The 12,774-nt window shown below is 47.8% G+C and overlaps 1 protein-coding gene across 1 annotated transcript in view; it reads right to left on the bottom strand.

Moving 5' to 3' along the window:
* Nucleotides 1–519: 519 nt before the first annotated feature.
* The window catches only part of LOC138257365 (uncharacterized), a 125,578-nt gene continuing 113,323 nt past the window's right edge, over nt 520–12,774 (bottom strand). Inside the window, exon 6 of the mRNA XM_069205901.1 lies at nt 520–679. Within this exon, the coding sequence (XP_069062002.1) occupies nt 527–679 (153 nt within the window). The 3' untranslated portion in view covers nt 520–526. The remainder of the gene's footprint in view (nt 680–12,774) is intronic.

Below are 12,774 nucleotides of genomic sequence, written 5' to 3'. Positions count from 1 at the left end.
TGAGACCTCCACATGTATCCATGCTGAATAGGAAGGTCTGCAATCATTCATGCAGAAGGAGGAATGTCTTCTCATGCACCCATGCAGCAGGGAGAGGCCTTCACATGCACCCATGCCACAGGAAAGATCTTCTCATGCCCCCATGCTGCAGGGGGAGGCTTTGCATGAACCCATGCTACAGAGGGAGGTCTTTTCATGCACCCGTGCTGCAGGACAGATATGTGCATGGAGTGGAGCCCACTGGTGCATTTTAAAGTCCAATCACCTATACATCTAATCTACGTTGATTTGATTTCTAAGATGATTTGGGTTGTTCCCTTTGAAAGAGTGTATGAAAGAATTGTGTGAAAAAGAGCTGCATGATTACTGTCCATAGGAATATATTGCACTCCAAGCCTGCTGCACAGAAGGGTAACTAAAGCAGCTGAATGTCAAAGGACTCATTCCCAGTGCTACCTTTTCATGCAGGCTTTAAAGACAGCATCACTCCTCCTTCATGTCTCTCACCTGAAGAATGCTTCAGCCCTCATTCATTCTTCTCCTGTGGCTCTTCTTCAGTGGTGCCCCCCGCAGAGGCATCTCCTGCTTGTACTGTGTACTTTCCTGCGTTGGAGTACAGCTTCTCAAACTCTAGCTGTCTCTTCACGAGGGGCCCATACCGCTCCTGGTTTTCTGAGATCTGTGAGTAGTTGGAACAAACAATCAGTCAGTTACACTCTACCTTGAAATGCATTTACCACAATTAATTTGGGAGGACTGGGTCAGATTCATGTTCCCTGATAATATACATACAGACCCTGCCCAGTGGGGGAGCTGGTGAGACATGTGGGTACCACCTTTTATGGCAGATTCACAGTGGCTCACTGTATTTGTAGTTTTTTGTTAAAAAATTTGCAATTCATCAAAATCACATCTCATACGATTCAGAATTAAAAAAATGGCTGGTCAGTTTGTTGTCCAAGAACCTGCAGCTATTCTGAGAAAATTTATGAAAAAAAAGTGTCCAAAGCGCGGCTGACATCCTAACGTCTTTCGTATATTCCTTGGCAGTCGTGGGGCCGCCCATTTTATTGGGAAAGGCGAAATGCTTTTAGATTTTTGTGTCAGGAATCCACAACCAAGGCACAAGAATGATCCGTGATAAATGTGATTTTTTTTCTAGTTTTCAGAAATGTATAGCTCACTCTCACACTAACAAGGGTCCTGAGGGTATGTGTACAGTTGCATACTCACTAACACCAGGGCTGAGTGTTGTTTAGCACACTCGGACAGTAGCAAGGATGTTGTAAGTATATATAGACTAGTGCACTCCTACACTAACAAGGGTGATGAGAATATGTGTAGGCTAGCACACTCTGGCACTAACAATGGTGATGAGAGTACGGTTAGGTTAGCACATTCTTACACTAACAACGGTGATGAGAGTATGTGTAGACTAGCACACTCCTACACTAACTAGGGGGTAGGAAGATGTATAGAGTAGCACACTCTCACACTAACAAGGGTGTTGAGAATATATGTAGGTTAGCACACTCCTACACTAGCAAGGGTACTGGGATGTTGCGTAGGTTAGCACACTCCGACACTAACAATGGTGATGAGAGTATGTGTAGAGTAGCAAACTCTTACACTAACAACAGTGTAGGTTAGCATACTTCGATACTAACAATGGTGATGAGGGTTTGTGTAGGTTGGCACACACACTAACAAGAGTGATGAGAGTATGTCTAGGCTAGCACTCCCCTACACTATCAAGGGTGCTGAGAGTAAATGTAGGTTAGCACACTCCATCACTAACAGGGGTGCTGGGAGTATGAGCAGAAGAGCGCACTCCTACACTAACAACGGTGATGAGAGTACGTGTAGGTTAGGACACTCTTACATTAACAAGAGTGATGAGAGTAAGTGTAGGCTAGCACACCTCTGCACTAACAAAGGTGTTGGGAGTATAAGTAGAGTAGCACATTACAACATTAACCAGGGTGCTGGGAGTATGAGTAGAGTACCACACTAACGAGGGTGGTGGGAGTATGAGTAGACTAGCACACTCCTACACTAACAAGGATGCTGGGAGTATGAGTAGAGTAACAAACTCCGACACTAACAAGGGTGCTGGGAGTATGAGCAGAGTAGCACACTCATACATTAACTACGGTGATGAGAGTACGTGTAGGTTAGCACACTCCTACACTAGCAAGGGTGATGAGAGTTTGTGTAGGCTAGCACACTTCTGCACTAATAAAGGTGCTGGGAGTATGAGTAGAGTGGCACATTCCTACATTAACAAGGGTGCGGGGAGTATGAGTAGAGTACCACACTAACAAGGATGTTGGGATTATGAGTAGAGTGGCACACTCTGACATTAACAAGGGTGCTGGGAGTTTGAGTAGAGAAGTACACTAACAAGGGGTGCTGGGAGTATGAGTAGAGGACCACACTAACAAAGGTGCTGGGAGTAATAGTTGAGTAGCACACTCCTACACTAACAAGGGTGCTGGGAGTATGAGTAGAGTACTACACTAACAAGGGTGCTGGGAGTATGAGTAGAGGACCACACTAAGAAAGGGTGCAGGGAGTATGAGTTGAGTAGCATACTCCTACACTAACAAGGGTGCTGGGAGTATGAGTTGAGTAGCACACTCCTACACTAACAAGGTTGCTGGGAGTATGAGTAGAGTACTACACTAACAAGGGTGCTGGGAGTATGAGTAGAGTACTACACTAACAAGGGTGCTGGGAGTATGACTTGAGTAGCACACTACTACACTAACAAGGGTGCTGGGAGTATGAGTAGAGTACTACAGTAACAAGGGTGCTGGGAGTATGAGTAGAGGACCACACTGACAAGGGTGCTGGGAGTATGAGTTGAGTAGCCCACTCCTACACTAATAAGGGTGCTGGGAGTATGAGTAGAGTACTACACTAACAAGGATGCTGGGAGTATGAGTAGAGGACCACACTAACAAGGGTGCTGGGAGTATGAGTTGAGTAGCACACTCCTACACTAACAAGGGTGCTGGGAGTATGAGTTGAGTAGCACACTCCTACACTAACAAGGGTGCAGGGAGTATGAGTTGAGTAGCACTCTCCTACTTTAACAAGAGTGCTGGGAGTATGAGTAGAGCACTGCACTAACAAGGATGCTGGGAGTATGAGTAGAGGACCACACTAACAAGGGTGCTGGGAGTATGAGTTGAGTAGCACACTCCTACACTAACAAGGGTGCTGGGAGTATGAGTTGAGTAGCACACTCCTACACTAACAAGGGTGCTGGGAGTATGAGTTGAGTAGCACACTCCTACACTAACAAGGGTGCAGGGAGTATGAGTTGAGTAGCACACTCCTACTCTAACAAGGGTGCTGGGAGTATGAGTAGAGCACTGCACTAACAAGGGTGCTGGGAGTATGAGTAGAGGACCACACTAACAAGGGTGCTGGGAGTATGAGTAGAGTGGCACACTCCTACATTAACAAGGGTGCTGGGAGTATGAGTTGAGTAGCACACTCCTACACTAACAAGGGTGCTGGGAGTATGAGTAGAGTACTACACTAACAAGGGTGCAAGGGTGCTGGGAGTATGAGTAGAGTACTACACTAACAAGGGTGCAAGGGTGCTGGGAGTATGAGTAGAGTAGCCCCATTTTACATTAACATGTGTGATGGAAGTATATGTGGACTACTACCCACTTATACCAACAAAGCTGTCTTTTTCACGTGCGGGAGCACTAACTTGTCGCACGCGGATGTAGGTTTGTATGGCGGGGATCGGCTGCCTGTGGGGTCTTGGGTACAGGTCCTGGCTTGTAGGAGGCTGGACTGGCTTGTAGTGAGTACCAAGGGGTACTTGCACCTTGCACCAGGCCCAGTTATCCCTTATTAGTGTATAGGGTGTCTAGCAGCTTAGGCTGATAGATCATGGTAGCTTAGCAGAGCAGCTTAGGCTGAATTAGGAGACGTGTGAAGCTACTACAGTACCACTTAGTGTAATATGCACAATATCATAAGAAAACACAATACACAGTTATACTAAAAATAAAGGTACTTTATTTTTATGACAATATGCCAAAGTATCTTAGAGTGTACCCTCAGTGAGAGGATAGGAAATATACACAAGATATATATACACAATAGCAAAAATATGCAGTATAGTCTTAGAAAACAGTGCAAACAATGTATAGTTACAATAGGATGCAATGGGGAAACATAGGGAGAGGGGCAACACAAACCATATACTCCAAAAGTGGAATGCGAACCACGAATGGACCCCAAACCTATGTGACCTTGTAGAGGGTCGCTGGGACTATTAGAAAATAGTGAGAGTTAGAAAAATAACCCTCCCCAAGACCCTGAAAAGTGAGTGGAAAGTGCAAGGAAGTTCCCCTAAGGACAAAGTAGTCGTGTTAGAGGAATAATGCAGGAAAGACACAAACCAGCAATGCAACAACTGTGGATTTCCAATCTAGGGTACCTGTGGAACAAGGGGACCAAGTCCAAAAGTCACAAGCAAGTCGGAGATGGGCATATGCCCCGGAAATGCCAGCTGCGGGTGCAAAGAAGCTTCCACTGGACAGAAGAAGCTGAGGTTTCTGCAGGAACGAAAAGGGCTAGAGACTTCCCCTTTGGTGGACGGATCCCTCTTGCCTTGGAGAGTCGTGCAGAAGTGTTTTCCCGCCGGAAGGACGCCAACAAGCCTTGCTACACGCAAATCGTGCGTTTGGCGTTTTTGGACGCTGCTGGGGCCCAGGAGGGACCAGGAGGTCGCAAATTGGACCTGCAGAGAGAGGGGACGTCGAGCAAGACAAAGAGCCCTCACTGAAGCAGGTAGCACCCGGAAAAGTGCCAGAAACCGGCACTACGAGGATGCGTGAAATGGTGCTCGCCGAAGTTGCACAAAGGAGTCGCCGGACACCAACTTAGAAAGTCGTGCAATGCAGGTTAGAGTGCCGTGGACCCAGGCTTGGTTGTGCACGAAGGATTTCCGCCGGAAGTGCACAGGGGCCGGAGTAGCTGCAAAGTCGCGGTTCCCAGCAATGCAGCCCAGCGAGGTGAGGCAAGGACTTACCTCCACCAAACTTGGGCTGAAGAGTCACTGGACTGTGGGGGTCACTTGGACAGCGTCGCTGGATTCGAGGGACCTCACTCGTCGTGCTGAGAGGAGACCCAAGGGACCGGTAATGCAGCTTTTTGGTGCCTGCGGTTGCAGGGGGAAGATTCCGTCGACCCACGGGAGATTTCTTCGGAGCTTCTGGTGCAGAGAGGAGGCAGGCTACCCCCACAGCATGCACAAGCAGGAAAACAGTCGAGAAGGCGGCAGGATCAGCGTTACAGAGTTGCAGTAGTCGTCTTTGCTACTATGTTGCAGGTTTGCAGCCTTCCAGCGCGGTCAGTGGTCGTTTCCTTATCAGAAGGTGAAGAGAGAGATGCAGAGGAACTCGGATGAGCTCTTGCATTCGTTATCTAAAGTTTCCCCAGAGACAGAGACCCTAAATAGCCAGAAAAGAGGGTTTGGCTACTTAGGAGAGAGGAAAGGCTACTAACACCTGAAGGAGCCTATCAGCAGGAGTCTCTGACGTCACCTGGTGGCACTGGCCACTCAGAGCAGTCCAGTGTGCCAGCAGCACCTCTGTTTCCAAGATGGCAGAGGTCTGGAGCACACTGGAGGAGCTCTGGACACCTCCCAGGGGAGGTGCAGGTCAGGGGAGTGGTCACTCCCCTTTACTTTGTCCAGTTTCGCGCCAGAGCAGGGGCTAAGGGGTCCCTGAACCGGTGTAGACTGGCTTATGCAGAATTGGGCACATCTGTGCCCAACAAAGCATTTCCAGAGGCTGGGGGAGGCTACTCCTCCCCTGCCTTCACACCATTTTCCAAAGGGAGAGGGTGTCACACCCTCTCTCAGAGGAAGTTCTTTGTTCTGCCATCCTGGGCCAGGCCTGGCTGGACCCCAGGAGGGCAGCTGCCTGTCTGAGGGGTTGGCAGCAGCAGCAGCTGCAGTGAAACCCCAGGAAGGGCAGTTTGGCAGTACCAGGGTCTGTGCTACAGACCACTGGGATCATGGGATTGTGCCAACTATGCCAGGATGGTATAGAGGGGGCTATTCCATGATCATAGACATGTTACATGGCCATATTCGGAGTTACCATGGTGAAGCTACATATAGGTAGTGACCTATATGTAGTGCACGCGTGTAATGGTGTCCCCGCACTCACAAAGTTCAGGGAATTGGCTCTGAACAATGTGGGGGCACCTTGGCTAGTGCCAGGGTGCCCTCACACTAAGTAACTTTGCACCCAACCTTTACCAGGTAAATGTTAGACATATAGGTGACTTATAAGTTACTTAAGTGCAGTGTAAAATGGCTGTGAAATAACGTGGACGTTATTTCACTCAGGCTGCAGTGGCAGGCCTGTGTAAGAATTGTCAGAGCTCCCTATGGGTGGCAAAATAAATGCTGCAGCCCATAGGGATCTCCTGGAACCCCAATACCCTGGGTACCTCAGTACCATATACTAGGGAATTATAAGGGTGTTCCAGTAAGCCAATGTAAATTGGAAAAAATGGTCACTAGCCTGTCAGTGACAATTTGAAAGTAATGAGAGAGCATAACCACTGAGGTTCTGGTTAGCAGAGCCTCAGTGAGACAGTTAGGCACCACACAGGGAACACATACATGCACACCTATGAGCACTGGGGTCCTGTGTGACAGGGTCCCAGTGACACATACATATAGGCCACAACCTTATGAGCACTGGGGTCCTGACTAGCAGGATCCCAGTGACACATAACAAACATACTGAAAACATAGTGTTTTCACTATGAGCACTGAGGCCTGGCTATCAGGATCCCAGTGAGACAGTGAAAACAGTGACAAACACCCTGACATACACTCACAAACAGGCCAAAAGTGGGGGTAACAAGGCTAGAAAGAGGCTACCTTCTCACACAACCCCCCCCCCAAACGAAGGACAATAAGGGTAACCTTGGCCAGTTGAGACTTTATTGTCTAAGTGGTGATAAGTAGAGAGTAGCTCTGCAATAGACTGGTTACTCCCTTTATCATCCACTATATGGTTACTTCCCTGTGGGGATGTAAACCACCCTGTTTGAAGTTTTTTAGCTAAGCAACAATGTGAAGATGTATTTTCAGAGTTTCTATCAGTAAGTTTTAGTTTAGAGCAGTGGGAATTGTCCACTGAACCTATTTGTAGTGATGGAAATGCCAGACAGGGATGCTGTCTCAGAAAAGCCATAGCTGGGCAAAAACTTTGTCCTTCTGGCTGGAAGAGGGAACAGGGATGCTGTTTCTCTTGAGTTGGAGCAGGGCAGGGATGCTGTCCTATGAGCTCCACACTAGGGCAGGGATGCTGTCCTAAGTGTTGTGAGGCAGTACAGGGTTTCTGCACTAAAGTTTCTCTGGGAGGGTTGGAGGGATGCTCCATGTTAACTAAAATGGTGCTCTTTTTGTCACCAATGTTAGTTATCCCACAGAGAGGTACTTCTACCTCAGGGAGTCCAGCTATGCCAGCTGATGATTCCCTTGGAACAGGTGCCACCCCAGGAGAGGTTTCTCCCACCACAGGAATGGTATCCTGAATGGTAGGGTGGTTAGGGGATACTGTGATACCCTTTTTACCTGTTGATGGAGAGGGATCATGAGTTTTCAGGCCTTCTCTCCTTTGCTTTTTCATTTCAGTAGAAATGAGAAGGAACAATTCCTCAGGGATGCCCAGCATGGCTGCATGGGCATAAAACTCTACATCAGCCCAACCTGAGGCCTATAGGTCATTACCTAAGAGACAGTCTACAGGTAAGCTAGGTGATACCACCACCTGCTTAGGGCCAGTAACTCCACCCCAACTAAACTGAATTATAGCTAAGGGAAGAAACTTAGTGGAGTTATGGTCATCAATAATCTTATACTGTTGTCCAATGATGTGTTCTTCAGGAGGCACTAGGTTTTCAGTCACCAAAGTGAAACTGGCACCTGTGTCCCTGTAGGCCAAGGCCTCAACACCATTTATTGAAACTGTCTGCCTGTACTTATCCATTGTAAGGGGACAAGCAGCCAGTGTGGCAAGGCCAATGCCACTAGGTGTGACAGAAACTGTCTTGGGACTGATTACATCAGTTTCCACTATGGACCCATAAGTGAACCCAACTACACCCTTTGCTTGACTGTTGCCAGCAGTCCCACCACTAGTACCACTACTGCTAGGGGCACTAGAGCTTGATGTATTAGTGGTGGTAGGCTCAGGGGGTTTACCTGGACAGGACTTATCCCCTGGCCTATGGCCTCTGTTTTTACACACAAAGCACCAAGGCTTTTTAATGTGTGCAGGTTGGGAAGAAGAGGAAGAATTTGTTTTATCCCCACCCTCTGAAGAGTGTTTAAGATTTGAAGTGGGATCTTTGGTTTTACCCTTATCCCCATGCTTATCTTGAGATTTTTCACCATCTTTCTTCTTATTGCCATCTTTGTCACCCCCTGTATGAACTTTTCTGTTCACCCTTGTTCTGACCCATTTGTCTGCCTTCTTTCCCAATTCTTGGGGAGAGGTCAGATCAGAGTCTACCAGGTACTGGTGCAACAAATCAGACACACAATTATTAAGTATATGCTCTCTCAGGATTGTGTTATACAGGCTTTCATAATCAGTAACTTTACTGCCATGTAACCACCCCTCCAAGGCCTTCACTGAATGGTCAATGAAATCAACCCAGTCTTGTGAAGACTCCTTTTTGGTCTCTCTGAACATTATCCTGTACTGTTCAGTGGTTAAGTCATAACCATCCAGGAGTGCATTCTTAAGAACTGTAAAATTATTGGCATCACTTTCTTTCACAGTAAGGAGTCTATCCCTACCCTTTCCACTAAATGATAGCCATAGGATAGCAGCCCACTGCTTTTGAGGGACATCCTGTACAGCACAGGCCCTCTCAAGTGCAGCAAACCACTTGTTAATGTCATCCCCCTCCTTATAAGGGGGAACTATCTTGTGCAGATTCCTGGAATCATGCTCTTTTGCAGGATGACTATGGGGAATACTGCTGCTGCCACCATGGGTATCTAAACCCAACTTCTGTCTTTCCTTCTCTAATTCTAAAGACTGTCTATCCAAATCCAGCTGTTGCTTCTTGAGCTTCAGTCTGGTTTATTCCACTCTCAATCTATTGAGCTCCCTTTCTAACAATCTGTCATCAGGGTGGGTGGGAGGGACATTTCTAGATACAGAGGTATGATGGGAATGAACAGAAGGAGACCTGTCCCTTACAGAGGGCACCCTAACAGCTTGGCTAACAGTATAATGTGAGAGCACACCATCAGTATGGTGTGATTCAACCTCTGTACCAACTATGCTAGACTGTCTAGTAATGGGCAGGCTGAGAAGTTTCTTTCCTGAATCTTTTCCTGGGGGAGTCCCTGGATCAGATTGAGAACCATTAGCTACTTTTTCACCAGATTGGGCACTTATGGCCTTATCCTGTACTCTAAGCATGTTAATTAACAGTTCTAAGGAAGGATTCTTCCCTACACTCAAACCTCTCTCTATGCAGAGACTCCTTGCTCCTTTCCAGCTAAGGTGATCATATGCAAGTTTGGACAGTTCAACATTTTGGCCTGTGCCAGACATTTTTAGAGAGAGTTAAAGTGATAGGAAAAAAAGAAAAAAGTTTTCAGAACTTTTTGGAAAGACAGAAAAAACTTTTTAAACTTTTAAGAACTTTTTGAAAGTTTTAGAAGTACTTTTCAGCACTTAGAAAAGAGTGAAAAGAGGAAATGCAAAACTTTTTGGCTATGTGTATATACACTGACCTTGTTTTGTATATTTTTCTCTTATGAAAAGTACAATGACAAGAGTGGTAAGTAGTCTCAAGCACTTATCCCACCACTGCACAACCAATGTAGGAGGCTGGACTGGCTTGTAGTGAGTACCAAGGGGTACTTGCACCTTGCACCAGGCCCAGTTATCCCTTATTAGTGTATAGGGTGTCTAGCAGCTTAGGCTGATAGATCATGGTAGTTTAGCAGAGCAGCTTAGGCTGAACTAGGAGACGTGTGAAGCTACTACAGTACCACTTAGTGTCATATGCACAATATCATAAGAAAACACAATACACAGTTATACTAAAAATAAAGGTACTTTATTTTTATGACAATATGCCAAAGTATCTTAGAGTGTACCCTCAGTGAGAGGATAGGAAATATACACAAGATATATATACACAATAGCAAAAATATGCAGTATAGTCTTAGAAAACAGTGCAAACAATGTATAGTTACAATAGGATGCAATGGGGAAACATAGGGATAGGGGCAACACAAACCATATACTCCAAAAGTGGAATGCGAACCACGAATGGACCCCAAACCTATGTGACCTTGTAGAGGGTCGCTGGGACTATTAGAAAATAGTGAGAGTTAGCAAAATAACCCTCCCCAAGACCCTGAAAAGTGAGTGCAAAGTGCACTAAAGTTCCCCTAAGGACAAAAGAGTCGTGTTAGAGGAATAATGCAGGAAAGACACAAACCAGCAATGCAACAACTGTGGATTTCCAATCTAGGGTACCTGTGGAACAAGGGGACCAAGTCCAAAAGTCACAAGCAAGTCGGAGATGGGCATATGCCCCGGAAATGCCAGCTGCGGGTGCAAAGAAGCTTCCACTGGACAGAAGAAGCTGAGGTTTCTGCAGGAACGAAAAGGGCTAGAGACTTCCCCTTTGGTGGACGGATCCCTCTTGCCTTGGAGAGTCGTGCAGAAGTGTTTTCCCGCCGGAAGGACGCCAACAAGCCTTGCTACACGCAAATCGTGCGTTTGGCGTTTTTGGACGCTGCTGGGGCCCAGGAGGGACCAGGAGGTCGCAAATTGGACCTGCAGAGAGAGGGGACGTCGAGCAAGACAAAGAGCCCTCACTGAAGCAGGTAGCACCCGGAAAAGTGCCAGAAACCGGCACTACGAGGATGCGTGAAATGGTGCTCGCCGAAGTTGCACAAAGGAGTCGCCGGACACCAACTTAGAAAGTCGTGCAATGCAGGTTAGAGTGCCGTGGACCCAGGCTTGGTTGTGCACGAAGGATTTCCGCCGGAAGTGCACAGGGGCCGGAGTAGCTGCAAAGTCGCGGTTCCCAGCAATGCAGCCCAGCGAGGTGAGGCAAGGACTTACCTCCACCAAACTTGGGCTGAAGAGTCACTGGACTGTGGGGGTCACTTGGACAGCGTCGCTGGATTCGAGGGACCTCACTCGTCGTGCTGAGAGGAGACCCAAGGGACCGGTAATGCAGCTTTTTGGTGCCTGCGGTTGCAGGGGGAAGATTCCGTCGACCCACGGGAGATTTCTTCGGAGCTTCTGGTGCAGAGAGGAGGCAGGCTACCCCCACAGCATGCACAAGCAGGAAAACAGTCGAGAAGGCGGCAGGATCAGCGTTACAGAGTTGCAGTAGTCGTCTTTGCTACTATGTTGCAGGTTTGCAGCCTTCCAGCGCGGTCAGTGGTCGTTTCCTTATCAGAAGGTGAAGAGAGAGATGCAGAGGAACTCGGATGAGCTCTTGCATTCGTTATCTAAAGTTTCCCCAGAGACAGAGACCCTAAATAGCCAGAAAAGAGGGTTTGGCTACTTAGGAGAGAGGAAAGGCTACTAACACCTGAAGGAGCCTATCAGCAGGAGTCTCTGACGTCACCTGGTGGCACTGGCCACTCAGAGCAGTCCAGTGTGCCAGCAGCACCTCTGTTTCCAAGATGGCAGAGGTCTGGAGCACACTGGAGGAGCTCTGGACACCTCCCAGGGGAGGTGCAGGTCAGGGGAGTGGTCACTCCCCTTTCCTTTGTCCAGTTTCGCGCCAGAGCAGGGGCTAAGGGGTCCCTGAACCGGTGTAGACTGGCTTATGCAGAATTGGGCACATCTGTGCCCAACAAAGCATTTCCAGAGGCTGGGGGAGGCTACTCCTCCCCTGCCTTCACACCATTTTCCAAAGGGAGAGGGTGTCACACCCTCTCTCAGAGGAAGTTCTTTGTTCTGCCATCCTGGGCCAGGCCTGGCTGGACCCCAGGAGGGCAGCTGCCTGTCTGAGGGGTTGGCAGCAGCAGCAGCTGCAGTGAAACCCCAGGAAGGGCAGTTTGGCAGTACCAGGGTCTGTGCTACAGACCACTGGGATCATGGGATTGTGCCAACTATGCCAGGATGGTATAGAGGGGGCTATTCCATGATCATAGACATGTTACATGGCCATATTCGGAGTTACCATGGTGAAGCTACATATAGGTAGTGACCTATATGTAGTGCACGCGTGTAATGGTGTCCCCGCACTCACAAAGTTCAGGGAATTGGCTCTGAACAATGTGGGGGCACCTTGGCTAGTGCCAGGGTGCCCTCACACTAAGTAACTTTGCACCCAACCTTTACCAGGTAAATGTTAGACATATAGGTGACTTATAAGTTACTTAAGTGCAGTGTAAAATGGCTGTGAAATAACGTGGACGTTATTTCACTCAGGCTGCAGTGGCAGGCCTGTGTAAGAATTGTCAGAGCTCCCTATGGGTGGCAAAATAAATGCTGCAGCCCATAGGGATCTCCTGGAACCCCAATACCCTGGGTACCTCAGTACCATATACTAGGGAATTATAAGGGTGTTCCAGTAAGCCAATGTAAATTGGAAAAAATGGTCACTAGCCTGTCAGTGACAATTTGAAAGTAATGAGAGAGCATAACCACTGAGGTTCTGGTTAGCAGAGCCTCAGTGAGACAGTTAGGCACCACACAGGGAACACATACATGCACACCT

The sequence above is a fragment of the Pleurodeles waltl genome, chromosome 1_2 (assembly GCF_031143425.1).
Source record: "Pleurodeles waltl isolate 20211129_DDA chromosome 1_2, aPleWal1.hap1.20221129, whole genome shotgun sequence".
Lineage (NCBI taxonomy): Eukaryota > Metazoa > Chordata > Amphibia > Caudata > Salamandridae > Pleurodeles > Pleurodeles waltl.
This window is presented reverse-complemented; position numbering and strand designations above follow the sequence as displayed.